Source organism: Camelina sativa, chromosome 8 (genome assembly GCF_030686135.1).
Source record: "Camelina sativa cultivar CO46 ecotype springtype chromosome 8, ASM3068613v1".
Classification (NCBI taxonomy): Eukaryota; Viridiplantae; Streptophyta; class Magnoliopsida; order Brassicales; family Brassicaceae; genus Camelina; species Camelina sativa.
In genome coordinates, this window is record NC_141887.1 from 18602557 (window position 1) to 18623922 (window position 21366).

Genomic DNA, 21366 nt, shown 5'->3' on the forward strand with positions numbered 1-21366 from the left:
ATCTTAAGACTAATAAGATTATAATCTCTAGACATGTGGTGTTTGATGAGAATACATTTCTGGCGGCTCAAAATCACTCTCAAGTACAGACTACTTATGACTTTCTAAGTCAGGTCGATGAGCCATCGACGATGTTTCGTGATATTCTTCAAACACCAACAACGGTATCTAACCCGGTTCCTTCTCCTCTGAGTACTGAGCACCCACCTGACTTGCCTACAGTCACAGCTCCGGTACCTCAGCCTACCCACCAGCAAATGAAAACAAGAAGCCAAACAGGTTGCAGAAAAACAAAGCAGCATTTATTACTTCACACATCCTCTGTTTCCCCGATTCCTTCAACCCACCAAAAAGCCTTGTTAGATCCTAACTGGAATCCGGCAGTAACTGATGAGTATGATGCTAAAATTAAAGCTAAGACCTGGAACTTAGAACCTCGTCCGCTAAATGCTAACATTGTGAATTCTATGTGGTTTTTTAAGCACAAATATGATGCAGATGGAAACTTATCTCGCTACAAAGCAAGACTGGTCGCAAATGGGAAAACACAAGAGGAAGGGGTTGATTTCTTTGAAACGTTTGCCTCCGTAGTAAAACCTGCAACGATACGAGCAGTTTTACATGTCTCGGTTTCCAAAGGCTGGGATACTAAACAACTAGATATAAAGAATGCCTTCCTCCATGGAGACCTAGAAGAGACAATATATATGCATCAACCTCCCGGTTTCATCAACAAAGCTTTTCCTCGTCATGTCTGCAAGTTAAATAAAGTTATCTATGGCTTAAAGCAAGCTCCCAAGGCATGGAATGCACGATTTAAGAATTTTGTCACTAAGCTTGGCTTTCATATGAGCAAAAGCGACAATTCTTTGTTTATCTACAAGATAGGAGCTGACATTGCTTATCTCCTTTTATATGTTGATGATATAATACTCAAAGGTTCAAGTCAACGTCTAATTGCTGACATCACTACCTTACTCAAGGGAGAGTTTCCAATGACATACGGCGGCATACTGCATCATTTTTTTGGAGTAAAGGCTGAATACAAAAAGGCTGGTCTAATGCTATCTCAATCACATTATGCAAAGGACATCATCTTAAAAGCTTGTATGAAGGAATGTAAGCCTGTTTCGACACCAGTGGATGTCAATTCGAAGCTCTCAAGTGAAGTCGGTGACAAGATCTTAAATCCAAAAGAATATCGAAGTCTCGCTGGTGCTTTGCAATACCTCACATTTACAAGACATGATATATCTTATGCGGTCCAACAAATCTGTTTGTTCATGCATGATCCACGAGTCCCACATATGCAGGCCTTGCGACGGATAATGAGATATATTCAAGGCACACAACTTCACGGTCTACAATTGTTTCGTGGCAATATTGGGTCACTAACATCCTATACTGATGCGGATTGGGCATGTTGTGTGGATACAGGACGGTCTACATCTGGCTACTGTGTCTATCTAGGAAATAATTTGCTCTCGTGGTCGGCCAAACGTCAACCAACTGTTTCACGTTCAAGCGCCAAAGCAGAGTACATGGGTGTTGCGAATGTGGTTGCAGAAACATGTTGGATACGCAATCTGCTTCTCGAGATGCATTGCCCGGTGCGAACTGCAACCTTGGTGTATTGTGACAACATCAGTTCAGTGTACCTCTCCAACAATCCAGTTCAACACCAACGTACAAAACATATAGAGATTGATCTACATTTTATTCGTGAGAAGGTAGCTCTCGGCCAGGTCAAAGTTCTTCACGTACCATCATCTCTGCAGTTGGCAGACATATTCACCAAAGGATTGCCATCTACACTGTTCAAGGACTTTAGAACCAGTTTAACCGTCTGGTGCTCGGACGATTTCACTGCGGGAGGGTGATCGGATATGGAATATTCGGTTTCAAACATACCAAATATCGGTTCAGATATTTCAGATATCTAGTCCTTGATCTTAGGAAGATTGAACTCACTTTGTAACTAATATGTCTTTAAATACCTTGTAATCTCGATTGTAAAGGGGTAGAGAAATACAAAGACTTTCAGTTTTTAGGTTTTTTGCATAGACGGTGACCGTTGTGTTTTCCCTTTTTTCTTTTAATGTTTAATATTTTCTTTTATTTAAATAATTTCCCTAAAATTAAAGTTGTGCTAGATTTGGAATAAATAAGATTGTGTGCTAGTTTTGGAACAAAAACTTAAATCCCCTATATAATAAAACGGAAGTACACAACATTGTTTTGTAAACTATATAATTTTAATAAGTTGGTTACAAATAGGTTATATATTAAGTTTTATATTATTTGTATAGTCTGGATTTATTGTTTCCAAAAATCTTAAAGAGAATATTCTAAAGCATCATTTGATATCATCTAACTTACCATATTAATTTTTGTTATTAAATTATTCATCAATATAAAATCCTTTGATATCTAACTTAAAATATTAATTTGTTAATTATTATTATACTTCACCTCTCATTTTTATATATGAGTCTATTTTGTGAAACAAATAAATTCTCATATTATTTATTATAATTAAAAAATAGTTTTATTTCCGGATATACCATAAGTTGAATTTTTAAAAACAAATATAAATGATTCAATCTATAAAATATTCAATTTTTAGTAATATTATTCTTTAAAAATAATATATATTGAATTAAAAAATTTACTAAGTAACGGGTCAAAATTTGAATACTTAAATTCAATTTCATACTTTTTTGTTGAATTTTATAATTTTATATAATAGAATAAACTTTAAATAATATATTTTGAAATATTTTTAAAATATTGAAACTTGATATTAAAGTTTGAAACTATAAACACTCTAAATTGGTTTGTTATAGCAATGTCAATAATATGTCACTATAATATGAAAAAATTTTAAAAAACCAAGTATATTAAAACAAAAAGTATAACAATATATCAAATTACTCATAATATAATAACTCGCTTTTTAAAAACCAAATTCACAAAATTATGTCTTATAATGACATTCAAGTCATGTGGTAGAATATACATTGTTGAAATAACTTCACGTACATACACTAATACAACATATTATAATTTTATTTTAAAATAGAAAATATACAAAATTTTGTATAAAATAAAATTTAACCAGTGTTATAGCACGGGTACTTATCTATAATCATTAACAATATAAAACTTACAAAATAAGTGTATTTTTCAAGTCATCATATTTAGCATATGATTTTATTATATAATATTTTATCCAAAAAAACTTTTAAAAATAATCACATAAATTATATTTTATAAAAAATTACAATGTAAATAAAATGAATTTCAATTCGTGCTCTAGCACGAGTCTTAATCTAGTTAGTGCTATATTTGAGAATTGCCCTTAATTTTTCTTCATACCTATATGATAATGTTCAAGTAAGGTCGTTATGATACAAAAGTATATGCAAAATTTTGTATATACTCTCTAATATTTATAAAATCATGCAATTGAATAAAAATTTTCAAATAATACAATGTACAAATAAAAAATGTTTATCGATTTACCTTGTTAATATTAATTGTAAGAATATAATACATTAATACACAACTTGGTACCATATAATATATCAAATGAATGTAATGATTTTTGCATTTTGCTGATATTTAAACCTGTTTTTTCCTTAACGAAAACTGAAGTTGCATTTTCTTCATTACACTTTTTAAAATTGTCTAATAATTGACATCAAAATTAGTCAAACAAAAATAGAAAACAAACACCGGATCCGATCCGAAGATCCAATTCGAACCCGATCCGAAAAACCCGATTTGAATTCGTATTCGAAATTGTAAAATACCCGAATGGGTTCTAAATCTCTAAATCCGAAAATCCGAACCCGAATCCGATTCCGATCTCAACCGAAATCCGAACGGATATCCGAATATACCAACATTATTAATATATAGTAGTAATACATTAGTAATATTTATAATTTAAATAATATAAGTATTCAAAATACTCATTTTTTAAATATTTTTGATAAATTGAAGTATTTAAACTGTTTATTAGTAAATTTGGGTAAAAATACTTTAAATTTTCAGATATATTGCGTATTATTGAATAATTTAGACTAAATTAGATACTAAGGGGATGTTATTCAACAAAGGTTTTTAACATATTTAAAATATTAGTGGATTTCAGAGTCAAATGGTTTTATAAATGCTTTAAACGTGGATTTAAATGTTATTAGTGGATTTAAAAAGCTTTACTCATGGTTATGAAAGTCATTTACTAGTGGACTTTTTATTTTAGTTTTGAAAGTAAATAAAAAAAATATAACTTATCCATAAATTATGTTGTGAATTAAAACCAAATAATTAAACTAATGGAATTGTTTAATTACGTTACGTTACCTTTAGTTAGTAATGCAACTGTTAAATTATGTTAAGCTCACCTACCTTAGTCCATTGCATTTATTGGGCTCTTTGAGTAGGCTTGATTGTCCTTTTTCCCTGGGTCTTTTGAGAGGATACTACACAATCCATAAGCTTATGTTCCATGATCAGACTAAATTTAGGAGAAACTAATAACAACTCAATTCTTATATCGAATTAAAATATATAAGCATCTGCATTAGCATCTATGATCAAATCTCTATAGTTTATGAGGATTACTTGATATAGCTTGCTGTACGCCTTTTCTGTAATCCACAAACATTTTCGGTAACAGGTGGTCCTTCACAAAGTTTTCAGTGAATGTTGATAGCTTGCTGTACGCCTTTCCTTTGGCCATGTTATTCTATTCTTTTATCATCAATGTTGATAAAACATTAATTTTATTTTCCAACAGGTATAGCTGCTTATGCAGAACAAAACTCTCAAATAACTTATGAAACAAGAAAGAGGTAAACATGAAGAAAATTTGAGAGTCAAATTTCGCATAATCATGACGACAACAACGAAGACGACAACGACGATGACGAGGACGATGATGATGAGGACGATGACGACGACGACGATAACGACGACGATAACGACGACGATAACGATGACAATGACGATGACGATGACGATGATCGTCGACGACAACGAATTGATTTTATTGGGAGAGATAATTATGAAAAGAGAGATGAAATACTTAAAAATTGTTAGGATTGTGTTTGTTTATGTTTTGGATGTAACATACGTTAAAATCTAAAGTGAAACAAAATCCATTGGAAATAGAATAACAGTGATTTTATAAGTGATTTAAAATTATCTAACAAATGTTAAATCCAATAACAACAGATTTTATTGTACTTTTTAAAATACCTAATTGAATAACGCTGAATTTTGAAATACACCCAACTCCATTAAAATCCAAGGTTGAATAACACCCCCTAAAATTTAGAGTTTTGTGAACTTCGGGTAATCCGAATCCGAACCCGAAATACGCGATCCGAACCCAAAGTCTATAAATACCTGAACGGATCCTATACCTCTAAACCCAAAAATCCGAAATATCCGATCCGAATCCAAACGGGTACCCGAATGTCCAGGGAAAATTGTTGTTACCCCGATACACACCCACCCATGACCCAAACAAATAATGGGTCGGATCCAAAAGGACAGTCTCGTGACTGCCACATCATACAAACAAACTGTTGCTGATCCAAACACGCCGTCATATTATCCCCGGAAGCGCGTGACATTTCACGCGCCTTCACATCTCTCTCTCTCTTACCCAAATCAGATCGTTTTTTAATTGTTGTTTAATCCGATCTTGTTCGTCAAGTATCCCTCAAAATCAAAACAAGTTTGCTTCATTCATACTTCAATATTACTCCTCACATTCTCCACTCTAATGCTTGTGTATATGTAAAGAAGAATCCGGCGGAGACGTAAAGAGAGACACTGCGACGGAGGAGGTGGCTCGTTCGACAATGCGAGAATGGCTCAGTATAGGCAATCGGGAACGGAGAGGTTTTTGGGAGGTCGAAGCGGTTACAATCCTTATGTCAACGGCGGAGCTTCGTCGGATCACGTAGCGATCGGGATCCGTAACGGCGGCGGTGGTGGTAATTTCGGAGTAGTTACGCAGCACGGGAAAGCTAGTCGATGGCGGCGATCTGCTCGGTTGGATAGGAATCGCCGTTTCGGTGTTGGCTCTTTGGTGTTTCTTCTTTGTGTTGTGCTTGTTGTTTGTGTTTCCGCTTACTATTATTTCTCCGGTTATACTAATTTTGGCAGAGATGATAAAGGTCAGTTCGATTTCTCGAGTTTGAAAAGTATGAACGATTCACTTAGCTAGATCCTGGTTTCGGTTGATAACGAATTGGATTTGAGAAATTGATGTTCGTAAGCTGATGCGTTGTGTTACGTTTTTTTTTGCAGGAATTGATACATCTGAAGGTGATTTTCTCACGAATGTGTCAAGAACTGATCCTTTGAAAATACTTAAGTTTGGTCATGGTTCAGTGTTACAAGGACGAGATTCGAGATATTGGGATAAGGATGATAGAAGACGGGATGAAGATTATAATGAGGATGATGTAGAGGTAGCTTCTGAGGATAAATCTGTTGCTGAGGAGAGGTCAGTAGTGTCTGAAGTGAAAAAGGATTTATCGCTGCGCAATCCTTTGAAGGGTTCAGAATTGAAGGGGGTTGGTTTTTATAATGAAGCTGGACGTGATGAACTCAAGAAATATGAAGTGGAGTATCAGGCGTCTCTCGTAAAAGGTGGTCAATCATTGAAAGAAAATGATGGGCATCATCCGCCATTTGATACGGACCCTCATGGAGATGATTCAATTGATACTCAAGGGGATGAATACGTTGATATGGGTCATGAGGGGGACGAAAATGAAGAATCACACAAAGATAATCATAGGCACAATGAAGATGGTGCTGAAGAATCTCACAAAGAGAATGCATCCGTGTCTCTTCATTCCATGACCAAGCATCATAAAACTGAAAAGGTTAATGGAGCTACATCGAAAAGGTCACGTGGGAAGTCTACTCTCGTTGGTACGGGTGTTAAGTCTGGGAAAACATCACAACCTGATACAAAAAGACGAGCTCGAAGTCACAGATTTTCAGGTAATGTCTTATAAAGCTGGGTTGAAGAACATATATTCTGGGCTCTTGCTTCTCAGAATCCTCTTTTTGTTTTAATCTTATAGGCGTATCTTGTGAGATGAAGCTGTTGAATTCGACTCAACAAATACAAGAGCCATTGAACACTCAAAATTTTGCTACACCCTCTTTACAATACATACAGATGGAGGAGAAACCCGATGGAGAAGAACAGTGGGAGCCTAAATTTGCAGGTCACCAGAGTTTACAGGAACGAGAAGAATCTTTCTTGGTGCAAGAACAGAAAATCCATTGTGGCTTTGTCAAAGCCCCCGAAGGATTGCCAAGCACTGGATTTGACCTGACAGAAGATGATGCTAACTATATCAGTAGGTGTCACATTGCTGTGATATCTTGTATCTTTGGAAATTCTGATCGCTTGAGGCATCCTGCTAATAAAATGGTATGATAAAGTAAGCCCTTTATGTATTTTCTTGTTGTCTTTTCCTTCTTATAATTTGAAATTCCTAACCACTATTGTCTTTAAACATCGGGTTAGGTACACGGAAATATCCCATTCTAGTGATTTAATAAATTTTGTGGCACTTAGATACTCACTAGCTGAGATTTTCAAGCTGACTTTGACCAATTGTTGAACCTGACTAGATGAACAGTAAACTAATTTTGGCAACTAGATGAAGATGAGTAGTTGACAGTTATATTTGAGTGCAAAATATTTTTAAAAACAAAATTGGTCGCAGGAAAATATATTGTGATGTATTCATAATTGCCGTAGCCGGACATGCAAATGGTGAATTATGAATAGTGAATGAGTTCTTATATATTGTTTGATGAGTGTTTATGTAATCATGAATCCAACCATCTCTTAAGCTCTATGCCCACCAGGAAATTACCCGTGAATTGTAAATAGCTTCAACTGCGTTCGTTTTGGCATGATTATAGTGCAGTAAAAATTAATAAAGACAATAGTTACATATCCCTTTTGTATGTGGTCTTCTTTGATTACACGCTGTTATTATCAAATTTATATTCATTACTTTGCTAACCTGAGATTTCTCTCTTCGTTTAGGTAAGTAGTTTGTCAAGAAAAGATGTTTGCTTCGTTGTGTTTGTGGACGAGATTACCATGCAAACACTTTCTGCCGAAGGCCAAGTACCTGACGAAGCTGGATTCATTGGTCTGTGGAAATTGGTTGTGGTGAGGAATCTTCCTTACGCAGATATGCGGAGGGTAGGCAAAATACCAAAACTGTTACCACACAGACTTTTCCCTTCGGCAAGGTGAGACTCATGTGATAGGAATAGGTTTCAATAGGTCTAACTAGCACAATTTCTCCTGCAGCTATGATTAGCCAAAGTTAGAGGGACTAGACAAGCATTTCTCGGTTTAGTATGAATAAGAATCTACTGGAGAGGATATCAGTTGTCTAGCATATTGTCACGGACTGATTCCGTACTAGTTTACGTATAGTTTTGGGCATGACAATATGTATAGTTTCTGTACTAAGCTACAAATGCAAGAGCCCAAAATGGGAATACGTTGAAGTTTAGATGTTGGAAGAAGTTTTGGTTACCCACCTAAGCCTCTACAATTTAAAACAGAAACTCATCCGATGTATATTCTTTAGGTACTCAATCTGGTTAGACAGCAAGTTACGTCTCCAGTTGGACCCCCTAGTCATTTTGGAATACTTTCTGTGGCGCGAAGGGCACGAGTATGCTATTTCCAATCATTACGACCGCCATTGCCTATGGGAAGAGGTTGCACAAAACAAGAAGCTGAACAAGTACAATCACACTGTCATTGATCAGCAGTTTGAGTTTTACCAGACTGACGGGCTGACGAGATTCAATGCTTCAGATCCCAACAAGCTTCTACCCAGCAGTAAGTTCTTTTTGATAACTGCAATACGACATGATCAAAACCCCGCTTAGGGAGCTTTTTTCTGTAGTTTGTGGCCATAGCTGCTTGTGTTTGCTTACAACATGGACGATATGTGATTAGAAAGAAACTGATAATAATTACAAAAAAAATGATTAGTGTGCATGGTAAAGTAACAAAATCTTATCAAGCATGATAAAGAAGTAGAATTCTTTTGCCAACGATTTGCATATAAAATTATGCTAATACGTGCATTGTGGAATTTCACACTTGAAATTTTGCCAATGCTGTGCATTTGTGTTTGAATCTCATGTGAAAATTGGTCACATGTATCTGATTGCTGTCAACTGCAGTTCCAGTCTTCAAATTTAAGTTTTCATTGTGGGTTAAAGGCTTTTTGGCTCCGAGTTATGCTATGGTCGACCAATAGATGTATTCAACACATTCGTATGTTTTCCTTTTCTCACTTTGTGACTATAATCCTCCTTGTGTATGTTGTTTGCAGATGTTCCAGAAGGGTCTTTCATTGTAAGGGAACATACCCCCATGTCAAACCTATTCTCCTGTCTTTGGTTCAACGAAGTTGAGCGCTTCACTCCCCGAGATCAGCTGAGCTTTGCATACACCTACCAGAAATTAATAAGGATGAATCCTGACACTCCATTTAATCTTCACATGTTCAAGGTAAGATTCATGTTTCAGTAACCCTCAATGAAGTTGAGAGTCATATATTGACCTGCCTGATACTTATAGGCATCAGTTGATTTGCATTGTTTCCACTTTGAAGCTGAGGATAGATAGAGAGAGATCTTTTACTTATGGATTTTTGCGAAAGTGGAGTTGGTATAGTATAGTCTGTAAGATATAAAAAATAGTATCAGAGCTGAATATATGAAACTAGTGATGAATATGAGTGTCACATGTGTTAAATTATCTGTTTTGAATCAAATCCATTTGTAGGAATGTGTCACAATGCAGGTTTGGCTATATTGCCGAGTTATGTTCATATCATGATCCTGACTCCTGAGCAAAACGCATATCAAGAAGAGTTCTAATTTTTTTTGTCCCTTCTGTAAAATTTCAGGATTGCGAGAGGAGAAAAATCACGAAATTGTTCCGTCACAGATCAGAGGAGAAGCGAAACCTTATACAAGCAGCAACACAATAACACAGACCATTTATTTTCTAAATGCTGTATATTATCGCGGCTGTATTGACTGTGAGTAAGAGTAAAACACCACAGTTAATTTTCTCTGAGCTAACATTGTTGTGAGAAGATCAACAACACCCACGTTTCAGGTGAGAACCCGGTTTAGAGGTATACATATGTGATGTGATTTTAAGAGAGATGGAGGGGGAGAGGTGTTTCATTGGTGAAAAAGGCCGATTCAATTCATTAACAGTCGTCTCAATGTTTTATTCAATTCATTGCTTCCGTAGGCTTTGTAGTCTGTATCAGTGTATGATTTCAACAAGAACCCAAAGAGTTCTGATCAATTATCGCGAAAGCAGTTTCTGGTTTGGGTTCTAAGTTCTGATATATGGTATTGGGCATAAAATCCAAGGAAGGTATTTTCTATGATTTCATTGCGTTATATTAACTGAGACCAAACTTCAAGCTTAACTTAGATTTTGTATGGTACACTCAAATCCAACGCAATACGAAATGTTACCAAATGATGACAATGGCACTCGTTAATCATATACTGAAGTTAACAGTAACTAAGCATGGAGTATGGTGCTCAAGACAAGAGTACACATTCAAGAAGCCAACTTTTCAGTATAACAAATAGATATTGTGGAAAAATGACTCAGCTAATTATAAGAATGCTGTTTCTCTACAGCCGATGATACTAAGGCACTGAAGACCTTTAGGTATAAGATTATATTTACGCATATATAGGCAAAACAACCTTATGAACGTGATGAACTTTCTTGTCTCCGAAGTGGTACAGCTGCTTCAAGATCCTCTTCTTGTTGCTTGACCTGACGTGCAGGCCGTGGTGACTTTGCTGACTCTTGACGTCTTAGACTGAGAATGATGCCTTCTTGTGCAAACCCTTTACTGTCTTCTGAATGTTTTGGAAGTCGCAGAAGCAAATGATTCTCCGATGATAAATCTGCATTTTTTTTTTGTCGCTGTTAATTATTTGGTTCATGAACAAAGCTCGAAATGAACATATCCTGCAAACACTCAAGAAACAAAAAAATATGCTTACTTCCTTTAGACTCGCCATCAACCATATCTGCTGTTGTGTGAAGAAGAAACGTTCCAGATAGGATTGTGACGAACCCACACAACTCTGTCATGATCTGTGTTCCGTTCTGCCCATCCCAGTCCTGTTTAGGCATTGCAATCACCAGACGAAACAAACAGATCATATCATTGTTTATGGCCAATTGTTTTGTAAACTGGAATGTAGAATATGATATATAGAGAGACAAAGAAACAAGTAATACCTTAAACATAATGATACTAGCCAAGATCGTCAATGACGTGAACATAACATAATATATGGGCGAAACCACTGCTGTATTGAACGTATCAAGCGCCTGCCAGAGAGGAAAAGCGAGAACCCGAAATAATGTTTCCTAAACCAGCATTTCATCCAATAACATTACAAAGACAAAATATGTAGAACTGGCACTTTCACTTACCTTGTTTAGATAGTTCATTTGTGTTAGTATGCACATAAGTACTATCACAGTGAAGACCCATGTTTGCGGGTATCCTAATTGATTCGTTCCAGAAAAAGTGAGTTTCAAAGCTATCCCGAGAGCTTTCACGCTCATAACCTGTTTTGTAAACAGTCACGAACATTGTCACTCCAACAAGGGTAAGTGTATCAACATTGTAAGATTTATAGAGCGATCACGTACCGATAACGATCCTATGAGAGAGCAAACACCGATATATACCATGACATGTGACTTCCCATAAAGTGGTACAAATTGAACTATAAGTAAGATGGCTGCTCCTACCACACCCGCGGCGTAGAAGAGAAAAGCTGTTAAAGAACACACAATGTGTCATGAAAACTATCTGGACTTTGAAAGCGAGAGAGAGAGAGAGAGATGTTTGTACCAGGTTCTGTTGCAAGATTCCATACTTCTAAAACAGAATCAATATCGCGTTCTTGTGGAGCATGTAACACGATTGTTACTGAACCAACAATACATAAAGCACAACCAAGGATCCCGAAAGTGTGCAACTTTTCATGTAAGATGATATGTGCAAGCGAAGCGCTGCAGGAAAAACACATAAACACAATAAAAAGCTCAATGATTCTATATACAACTTGGATGGATAGGTTATGAAGCTATCAAATATAAAACCAAATCTATAGGAAAATACTACCACCTAGCCTAGGAAACACTTTTGTTATGCGAAACTTATGAGTTTACTCACACCTGATAATAATGCTAAGCGCACCAAGAGGAGTAACTAGAATGGCAGGTGCAAACGCATACGCGGCAAAGTTGGCGATTTCCCCCACAATCACTACAAAACAAGCAACATTGTATCTACCATAAACGTCATCACAACCTTCCAAGAACAATCATGCCAACACCACAGTGCACCAGCAAAATTCAGGGTCAAAGAATCAAAGAAACTAACTTGTTATCATGCCTATCCACCAGAGAGGCTCAAGCAAGTATGAATAACCTCCAGACCCTACACAAATGTCACCACCAAATTTAGTCAAACAGACAACAAAAAAAAATCAAACATTGTATTGAACAATATCTACTAGACTTGAGATCATTGCAAAGAAGATTTTGCCATTGACTATACAACTCCCGAAAATTACAAATACATAACAAAATCCACCAGAATATTTGCATAAGAATGCTGCATTTGAATTTTGAAAGTTCCAGACACCTTCTAGATTGAATCAATAGCAAAACAAAAGTTTCAATTTTTGCAACTCAAGTCTCAATAAGTCTCCATTTCAACACACATGTCAAGTGAATCAGACACAGATTGATCAATAGACACATTCATCAAACCCAAATTACCAATAGCAAAGTTTAAACAACGCAGAAGTAGCGAGTGAGAATAGACCTGCTCTGAGACCAGAAGCACCAGCTCTCTTAAGTCCTTTCTTCTTCACAATGAAGCTGGCACCAATGAATAAGCTTGAAGATAGAGCCAAAACTAAACCCTTTACATTATCCGAGGACATTCCTTTATAAGCATCTCTCCAACTTCCACCAGAATCCACCATTGCTTCTAAAGCACAAAAATAAAAACCTAAAACTCCTAAATATAACCCAGAAGGCCAAAAGCACCGAGCTTTAGCTACTGGGTATGCTCGATTTTGCGATTGACAGTGAAAAGCCAGAAACTTTCAGATCTTGGCTTTGGATAAGAAGATGATATGGGTGTTGGAGAGCAAATGTTGTAGATTACAAAAAAAAAAGTGACAATTGAAGAGAGAAGAGAGAGAAGGAAGTAAGGAAGTGAAGAAGAAGTGCCGAAGCATCTAAGAAGACGCACACAACTACGCAAGCATCCAATAGAAAAAAGGAGAGATGGAGATGCGTATGCGTGTGTTTGCAAATTGCATAGTGAACTGAAAACTGGTGAGAAAGGTGAATCCTTTGTTTCTCTTTTTAATTTGTCTTTCACTTTACACGTCTCTTATACACTTGTAAATAATAATGTTTGTGAAATAATTTAATAGTAATTTTTGGTGTTACTTTAAGTATACGCCAGAGACATAACTACATGTACAAACAATATAAATATTTAATTAACTACGTAAATAATTGTTATCAAACAAGATACCCATAAACAAACATAAGTTATACGTACAATAATATCATAAATATTTGAGATTGGTTAAAATCTAGCGTTGATTAGTATTGACCGATATTGACCATTATTAACTAGTGTTGACCGACATTGACAAAAAAAATATATATTTTAATTTTTTTCTCCTAGAAATAAGAATATTTTTATTTTTATGTACTTTTGATAAAGAAATAAAAAAGATAAAAGGTCAATTTGCCCAATAACCAAATTCAGTAATAAAATTAAGAATATAGCACATTAATCAAAGAAATTAAAAAAATGGGATTAGGGGTAGTTAAAATTATCATTTTAGGGTAGATGGTGTGGTAGTTGATGGTAGAGGTGGTCGCCGGAGTTTATTGTCGGAAGTGGTCGCCGGAGTTTACCGCGGTCGCCGGAGATGGTCGCCGGAGTTTACCGTGGTCGCCGAAGATGGTCGCCAGAATTAATCTCTAGAGGTGGTCGCCGGAATTGACGGCCGGAGTTGCTCGCCGGAGGTGGTCACCGGAGTTGACCGCCGAAGATGGTCGCCGGAGTTGACCGCTGGAGATGATCGCCGGAGTTGGTCACTGGAAATAGTTACCGGAGATGGTTCCCGGAGATAGTTGTTGGAGATAGTCGCCGGAGATGGTCGCCGGAGGTGGTGATAGGGGTGGTGGTGATTATGTTGGTAGGGGATAGTGGTAAGGGTAAAATGTGTCATTAATATATAAAATATAGTGTGTATACTTTTTATATGGTTAGTATGGTTAGTGGGTGAAATATAATTTTTTCTTTGTTATACACTGCAATTCCTCAAAGATAAATGATTTGTATAATTTACAAAAACAAAATATAACAACAAAAATTTATACGACAAAAAAATACAAGAAAATTATTTACCAAAAAAAAATTAAAAATTATATGAAAAACAAAATTTGTGTTATATCTAGTAATTAGTTTTGTTAATACAGAAAATATACCAAAAATAATATAATAAAACTATACCACCATAATTTTATGTGTAGTAGATTTTTTCATAAAACAATAACAAATATATACCTTTTCTTTTTAAAAATCATTTTTAATTTTGTATTTTCAAAGGTAGGGGTTTTAAATATATTTTTTTTTTTTTACTTATTTATAAGATTATAACTCACAATGATGAACTGTAATTAATCTTCACATGCTTTCTTGCTCTTCGTTGCCTCATCGTTTATTTCTTCTATAATTATGATTCATCGATTCAAAGAAAAAACAGTTGCATTCAATAGAGGTTTATCTCAGTTCCATCATCTCTATCTATATCTTTTCACCTAAATATATGTAATCTTCTTTGCAGGAAAAGATGGGTTCGGATTGAAGGGAAGATAAAGAGCTCTAATATCCCAAAGTCGCAAATTTCAAGTCAAAGGAAAACTTGGAAAAGTACTAATTGTGGATGATCAAACTATTTATCAAAAATAGATAAAAACAAAAAAATATATTATTTTTAGAGAATATTTTTTCTGGTCAATGCCGGTCATATCTGGTCAACGTCGGTTAACACTGGTCAATGCCGGATTCCAGCCAACCGAATACATTTATATTGTTTGTATGTATGGTCATGTGTTGGCATATACATCAAGTAGTTGGCAATCATCATTTTTCTTTTCAGATATTGCTTGTGAAATTAGAAGTATTAGATCTTTACCTCTATTTTTTTCCGAATTTTGTTGCTACCGTAAGTTTAAAAACACTAATCTTTTTAGTTTTTTTCTAAACTTTTACATTAATTTACCATTGGTATATATTTCATTCAATATACAATTAGGCACTAGCCCACCGCTAGCTTGCCCCCATAGATACCTCTGGTTACTATGTGTGACAACCCGTCCCGAAGAACCCACTAGCCCACCGCTAGCTTGCCCCCATAGATCCCAAGTTGGCCCTGCAGGGCATCGATCCTAACCCCTCACCGTAGACAGGAACTATTCATCTGAATCCACCGGTAGGTTATTGGTACGCAAGGCGTTCTTCGAACCCTGGTCCCCACCCATTAACAACTTTCCCACAGGACAAGCTGTCACCAATTGACTGTCAACAGTGAGGGGTTAGGATCGATGTCATGCAGGGCCAGCTTGGGGACTATGGGGGCAAGCTAGCGGTGGGCTAGTGGGGTCCACAGGACGGGTTATCACATACCCATCACTGTGGATATCCAAATCTACCAGTAAGTTATTGGTGCGTCTGGCGTTCCTCGAACCCTGGTCTCCACCCTTTAACAACCTTCCCACAGGACAAGTTGTCACCAATTGATCTGCAGCTCAATTGATGACAGCTTGTCATGTGGGAAGGTTGTTAAAGGGTGGAGACCAGGGTTCGAGAAACGTCTGGCGCACCAATAACCTACTGGTAGATTTGGATATCTACAGTAATGAGTTAGGATCGATGCCCTGCAGGGCCAGCTTGCTCCCTATGGGGACAAGCTAGCGGATAGGCTAGTGGGGTCCACGGGACGGGTTATCACACTATGTCATTTTTCATAATAAAAAGTTGGCTAATCTTAATAATCATGATACTTAACAAAAACTTTTTGAAAAAAATTTGGAATTTACTCATGCTTATATATATATAACCAAAATTCGCAATTAAAAATAAATATATTAACATAACAAAACATATACCATAAATCGTGATAAAAATAAACAAAATTTTCACTAACCTTATAACCATTAACAGGCCACCTTTTGCCTAAAAATCAAAAAAAATTGATCATCATAAATCTATTTCTTTCAAAATATTAAAATGGAATATCATTAATATGTAATTGAATATATTTTTATTATAAATATATATATATATATATATATATTCAATTAATCCCTTATATTATATATTTATAAGTATACTTTTTACTCAAGATTTGTATCCATTAATTAAATTTTCATAAAACCTTTAAAATGAATTTTAAGAACTCTTGGCACATATGGCGAGACAATATAAAATTTACATTATTATAAATGTCACAAGTTAAATCCTAATTATTATACAAGAAATTACATATTCAAATAAAACTGAAATTATATATTACACAAGCAAATTTTAGATCCCAAATAATAATTTTATATAATTACAACAGATTTTGTAAGTAAAAATTACAGTAAAAATATTTAAAAGTGATTTCATATCACATATAGTTCATGTTGTTATCTAGTATTACTTTAAAATTCATCCATATTGTAGTTTTATCCTTAACTAGATTAGTTCCGCGCTATACCGCGGGATTCTTTTTGTAGCTATTTTTAAATATATAAAATTATTGGAAATTTTTTTTGTTTTGAAATTGGATTAATTGTAAAAACAATAGTTTATCCAATAATAAGATATAATAATGCACTAATAAAATAACAAAATAGAAAAATCTTAAATAGCCTAACTAAATTTAATGTATGTTCTTATTTTTTTTATGGGAAATAAAAAAGTAGTCTTATTACAATAATAATACTAAAAAGTAGTGTTATTACAATGAATATTACTAAAAACCAGGGTTGTTTGTTTTATTTCCGTAATGCCATTTACATTTAAAAGGGAAATGAGATTGATTAAGAGAAATGAGATTGATTCTTTCTTCGACTAAATCATGACATCCAAACAAAAGAAACACCATATTCTTGTTGGAGATTAGTGTCCCGAGGGAGAAGAAAATTATCAGAGCTAGACAATCGTTATGTGGGCTCACTGTTCACTTTCTCTCGAGAACAAAGTTTCAGATCTAGTTGTTCTTTTTTTTTTTCTGCTTTTCGGTGCCCAGTTCTTCATTGAGGGTGATTGAGCCATCAAGCCTCCTTAACCACCACGATTAGCTTTTAACCAAACCGGATCTGTGTTTGATTGTCTTGGGAGAAGATTGTTAGTAGCCCTAGGAAGGTGGCTGAGGTTAGGCTTGTGTCGGTGAGTTGCTAGGTACGGGACTCTCTGTTCACGGGTGCCAGATAGTCGGATGATGGGTGTTCCCGGGAGGTGTGTTGTAGAGCGGCGGTTCTCTTGAGTCGAGGCGGACCCGTATTGTCATAGTCGCAAGTTGCAAGAACTCAACAATGTCGTAGCTGTCTCAACTTTGACTGGGAAGTTAACCAACGATCAGCTTTCTGATCTCCAGCTTTCTGAAAGTCTCTGAGAGGGGAAAAGATATACTCGATTTGATGGTGCAGCTCTTTAGCCAGTCCTTTGCATCGCATATATTCTCTCTACTGTTTCATAAATGCAAAATTGTGAACCTTAGGATTTTGCTTTAGTGTTTATTTTCAGTCCCCTGAGGTTTTACTCTTTGCATTGTCTTCAGTCCATTATTTTGAACATGTTTCTATATGCTTCTCAGCTGTTTGAAGTTGAGCTTGACAATCAAGAAATACTCCTGCGATATTCTTCGGCTCTGGTGCAGGGAGCAACAAATGTCTCTTCTGGTATAATTTATGAACTCTGGCATAGAATCTTCACGTCATGTTGAATCGCCTTGGTTCAGTATGTATACCTCACTAATTTCAGTTGTGTACATTGGATCTGTAGTTGTGGCTTTGGCCTGATTTTAGTACTATTTTTTTAGTTTGTTAAGAAGTGATATGATAGTCTTTTCAACTCTCTTCCTACTTTAGATTGCATTGCCAAGCATTATGACGATAACAGGTGATAATCTCGACTTGTTATATTAATTGCAGGATAGACATCCAGACAAATACGAGGCGCTTCTTGAATCTTTTGGTTGCTGAGGGGCAATATCTAGCTTTTGCACCTGACACTGATGAAACAAAGAACATGATCGACATTTTGTCTCTTAAGTTCCCGGAACTGCGGGTACTATCACTCCTTCTTTTTATGCTGCATATAAAATATTTTGCCTCACTTTACTCTTCATATGTCATGCGGTTAGTTACTAAAAATTTTAAAGTTGACTTAGAGCTTGAAAATTATATAACCTCTCTGGATTATGGTGTCTGCAGCCAATTGAGGTATGTTTTGTTCTTTGTTCGAGCTGATAAAAGAAGGCTATTTCATCTCTGATTCTATTTCTGTTTATTCTGTCAATTGGTTAACAATTCTTTAATAATGGCAGTATCTCCTTGGTTTAATTGTTACAATATGCTGCAACTTTGATGATAGTACTACCTGAAAAAGACCGGTATCTTTTCTATGTTATAAATAGGGAAATATTTTGACTTCACATGTCCAGTGTGTCTGGATTTTGTCTTCACGAGTAACGTAGTCTTATAACTAGCTGGCTATGCTTTTTTCGTTTTTGAATGTTAAACTAATAAAGCCTCATCATGTTTGCTTAGGAACTGTTCGAATCCAAAAATAAAAGGAGCAGTGGTATTCCATGAACAAGGACCTCATTTATTTGATTATAGCATCCGCTTGAACCACACATGGGCATTCGCAGGGTTCCCTAATGTCAAGTCGATCATGGACACAAATGGACCTTATATCAATGATCTGGAAATGGGGATTAATTCCATACCAACAATGCAGTACAGCTTTAGCGGATTCTTGCTGTATGGTCATTTACTTATTTTCATTGAAAGTTCGTCTAATATGTGCCCATGATTTTTCTATTATCTTTGTAGCTCTCCCCATTAAGCTACTTGGCAGCACAATAGTCAAATAATTCTTGTCTGTAGACTATATATACTATGCTATTATAGGGAATTTAGAGGAGTTATTCAAAGAAATTCCAAATCTGGTGGTAGATTATCACACAGTAAACCAGTAGTTACTATTTAGTAAACTAGATCAACTCATCAGATTTGAATTGAAATTCTTGAAATAGGAGGTTTTATCTTGCTTTTCCCCCGGTTTTGATTTGTCTTATACCCTTTTGCAGCTTCAGCAGGTGGTAGACTCTTTCATTATATTTGCTTCTCAGAAAAATCTCGACTTGCCATTATCACATTCAAATTTTGGTTCAGCTATACGCTTTGAGCTGCCATGGACTCTGTTTAGCCCCTCAGTGATAAGAATGGTTCCATTTCCAACCCGCGAATACACTGATGATGAGTTTCAATCTATTGTCAAAAGCGTAATGGGATTGTTGTATGTTTCAGCTGCTTTATGTTTTCTTTCGGTTTCCCGTACATATATGTATGGTATTTAAGTCTTTGTATGGTTTGGATGATTATATAATTGTTGAGCAGGTACCTTCTGGGATTTCTGTTTCCAATCTCCCGGCTTATCAGCTACTCTGTCTTCGAGAAGGTTGGTTTGGGTTTATGTACTTTGCTTACTTCGGAAAACAGCTGATAGATATTATGCGTTTACAAATAGTTTTTGTTTGCTACCAATATTTGTTTCACTGAGGCTTTTTTTCTTTCTGAGCTTGCAGGAACAGAAAATAAGAGAAGGACTTTACATGATGGGCTTGAAGGATGAGATATTTCATTTGTCTTGGTTTATCACTTATGCATTGCAGGCAAGTTTTTCTGCTTGAAATTTGACTTGTGAACTTTTGTTTGCCTCTTCCCATGGCTATGATCAAACCACAAGTTGTCAACAATATTGACTTCAGCTGGAAAAAGCAGACGCTTTACTTCTTTCGATATATGTAATAACTTTTAGTTCGAGGTATTCTTTTTCTATACTAACTAGACTTTCTTCTGCAGCTCGCATTGTGCTCTGGGATTATTACAGCTTGTACGATGGGAAGTCTCTTTAAGTATAGTGAAACGACACTAGTCTTCACATACTTCTTTTTATTTGGGGTCAGCGCAATCATGCTCTCATTTATGTTCACTCGAGCAAAGACAGTTGTGGCAGTTGGGACCGTAGCCTTTCTCGGAGCCTTCTTCCCTTACTACACTGTAAACGATGAATCTGTCTCCATGTATGTTTAGGCTTTTTTTTCTTTTCTTTTTTTCCGTGACAGCTGTATTATGGATAGACAAAAAGTATGCTCATCTTTGTTTCAAACATTTTGTCTAGAATACATTAATGTAAAATTAAGTGTCGGTCTTGTAGAGTATTGAAGGTAGTTGCTACTTTGCTTTCGCCTACTGCATTTGCTCTCGGGCATGTCACAAATATGTTCAGCAGAATGAGTTCAGCTTGTCACAAATATGGCTTCTTGGTGGCTCGTTCGGACAGGATCTTAACAGCATTGAAGCCGGTTGGCAGGTACGGCATTGTTATCTCATCAATAAACATCTAAGAAATGTGAATATGGTTTTCATGTTTAGTGTATTGATTCCTGTTGCTTTTAGTTCAGGTGAGCCTGAATCTATATGGTGACAATAACACAAGACTCTTCACTTTTTCTAACGTTGGCAATCATTTGCAACTGGTTGCTACAATCTTCTTTGCTCGGGTTTTATTTAAATCAACAGCGACATAGCAATGGGAGCAAGTATTTCCCCAGTCTCTGGATATTGTAATTGGCAGTACGATATCAGTATTATGATCTGGAAGGTAAGCAGGTACTCTAATATCTTAGATCCATAAACAAGTCCGGAATCAGCTCCTCGCTATCTCTGGTCTGGGGGACAGGCCCTATGAGGAAGGTCTCCAAGTTTGGTTTTCTTCTAGAGATCTAGGCTGAACTGATGATTTTACTCTTCTTTTCAGTTTTGTAATTGTTCTTAGCTAAAAATTTTCAGCTACCAGTTGTACAAACACTATTTTTTCTTTGAATTTAATTTAATATTTT

At 35.8% G+C, this 21366-nt stretch overlaps 3 protein-coding genes across 28 annotated transcripts; 2 read left to right on the forward strand and 1 right to left on the reverse strand.

Moving 5' to 3' along the window:
- Positions 1–5439: 5439 nt before the first annotated feature.
- Positions 5440–10496, forward strand: LOC104707250 (uncharacterized). Of its 2 annotated transcripts, XR_015563878.1 has the most exons (8): positions 5529–6197; positions 6331–7035; positions 7119–7474; positions 8102–8313; positions 8661–8917; positions 9420–9598; positions 9999–10133; positions 10214–10496. XR_015563878.1 is itself a non-coding variant. In XM_019228496.2 (7 exons), exons 1-7 carry the CDS (start codon positions 5888–5890, stop codon positions 10080–10082), a joined length of 2103 nt encoding a protein of 700 aa, XP_019084041.1. In that variant the 5' UTR covers positions 5440–5887; the 3' UTR covers positions 10083–10496. The 2 variants fall into 2 exon arrangements, 1 of the variants encoding a protein (XP_019084041.1); XM_019228496.2 differs by having other exon boundaries at positions 5440–6197; positions 9999–10496.
- Positions 10497–10591: 95 nt separating this feature from the next.
- LOC104707251 (putative magnesium transporter NIPA5) lies at positions 10592–13544 on the reverse strand. Of its 2 annotated transcripts, none has more exons than XM_010423557.2 (9): positions 12981–13544; positions 12534–12590; positions 12326–12416; positions 12000–12160; positions 11795–11922; positions 11573–11710; positions 11375–11467; positions 11134–11254; positions 10592–11034 (listed from the first exon to the last, which is right to left on the reverse strand). In XM_010423557.2, the coding sequence occupies exons 1-9, from the start codon at positions 13141–13143 to the stop codon at positions 10829–10831; spliced, it is 1158 nt and encodes a 385-aa protein (XP_010421859.1). In that variant the 5' UTR covers positions 13144–13544; the 3' UTR covers positions 10592–10828. The 2 variants fall into 2 exon arrangements, with proteins under 2 accessions (XP_010421859.1, XP_087317892.1); XM_087461766.1 differs by having other exon boundaries at positions 12326–12439; positions 12981–13510.
- A 3648-nt stretch (positions 13545–17192) lies between these two features.
- Positions 17193–21332, forward strand: LOC104707252 (ABC transporter A family member 1). 24 transcript variants are annotated; one of them, XM_087460551.1, is made up of 12 exons: positions 17193–17878; positions 18052–18136; positions 18389–18524; positions 18619–18679; positions 18784–18849; positions 19007–19222; positions 19637–19760; positions 19862–19922; positions 20050–20136; positions 20327–20547; positions 20682–20837; positions 20924–21332. In XM_087460551.1, exons 6-12 carry the CDS (start codon positions 19120–19122, stop codon positions 20949–20951), a joined length of 780 nt encoding a protein of 259 aa, XP_087316677.1. In that variant the 5' UTR covers positions 17193–17878; positions 18052–18136; positions 18389–18524; positions 18619–18679; positions 18784–18849; positions 19007–19119; the 3' UTR covers positions 20952–21332. The 24 variants fall into 24 exon arrangements, with proteins under 24 accessions (XP_087316677.1, XP_087316687.1, XP_087316692.1 ...); XM_087460561.1 differs by having other exon boundaries at positions 18389–18679; positions 19552–19760; XM_087460566.1 differs by having other exon boundaries at positions 18389–18679; positions 19552–19760; positions 20929–21332.
- Positions 21333–21366: the final 34 nt, after the last annotated feature.

Excerpts from the sequence above, each read along its gene's own strand:
- LOC104707250 (XM_019228496.2), top strand. The coding sequence starts at position 5,888 with ATGGCTCAGTATAGGCAATCGGGAACGGAGAGGTTTTTGGGAGGTCGA. Across the intron at positions 6,198-6,330 it reads TTTTGGCAGAGATGATAAAG|GAATTGATACATCTGAAGGT; the intron begins GTCAGTTCGATT and ends TTTTTTTTGCAG. Across the intron at positions 9,599-9,998 it reads TTAATCTTCACATGTTCAAG|GATTGCGAGAGGAGAAAAAT; the intron begins GTAAGATTCATG and ends GTAAAATTTCAG.
- LOC104707251 (XM_010423557.2), bottom strand. The coding sequence starts at position 13,143 with ATGGTGGATTCTGGTGGAAGTTGGAGAGATGCTTATAAAGGAATGTCC. Across the intron at positions 11,255-11,374 it reads CTAGTATCATTATGTTTAAG|GACTGGGATGGGCAGAACGG; the intron begins GTATTACTTGTT and ends ATGCCTAAACAG. Across the intron at positions 11,035-11,133 it reads TGATGGCGAGTCTAAAGGAA|ATTTATCATCGGAGAATCAT; the intron begins GTAAGCATATTT and ends AAAAAAATGCAG.
- LOC104707252 (XM_087460553.1), top strand. The coding sequence starts at position 19,120 with ATGTCAAGTCGATCATGGACACAAATGGACCTTATATCAATGATCTGG. Across the intron at positions 19,761-19,861 it reads AAAAGCGTAATGGGATTGTT|GTACCTTCTGGGATTTCTGT; the intron begins GTATGTTTCAGC and ends ATTGTTGAGCAG. Across the intron at positions 20,838-20,923 it reads GCATTGAAGCCGGTTGGCAG|TTCAGGTGAGCCTGAATCTA; the intron begins GTACGGCATTGT and ends TGTTGCTTTTAG.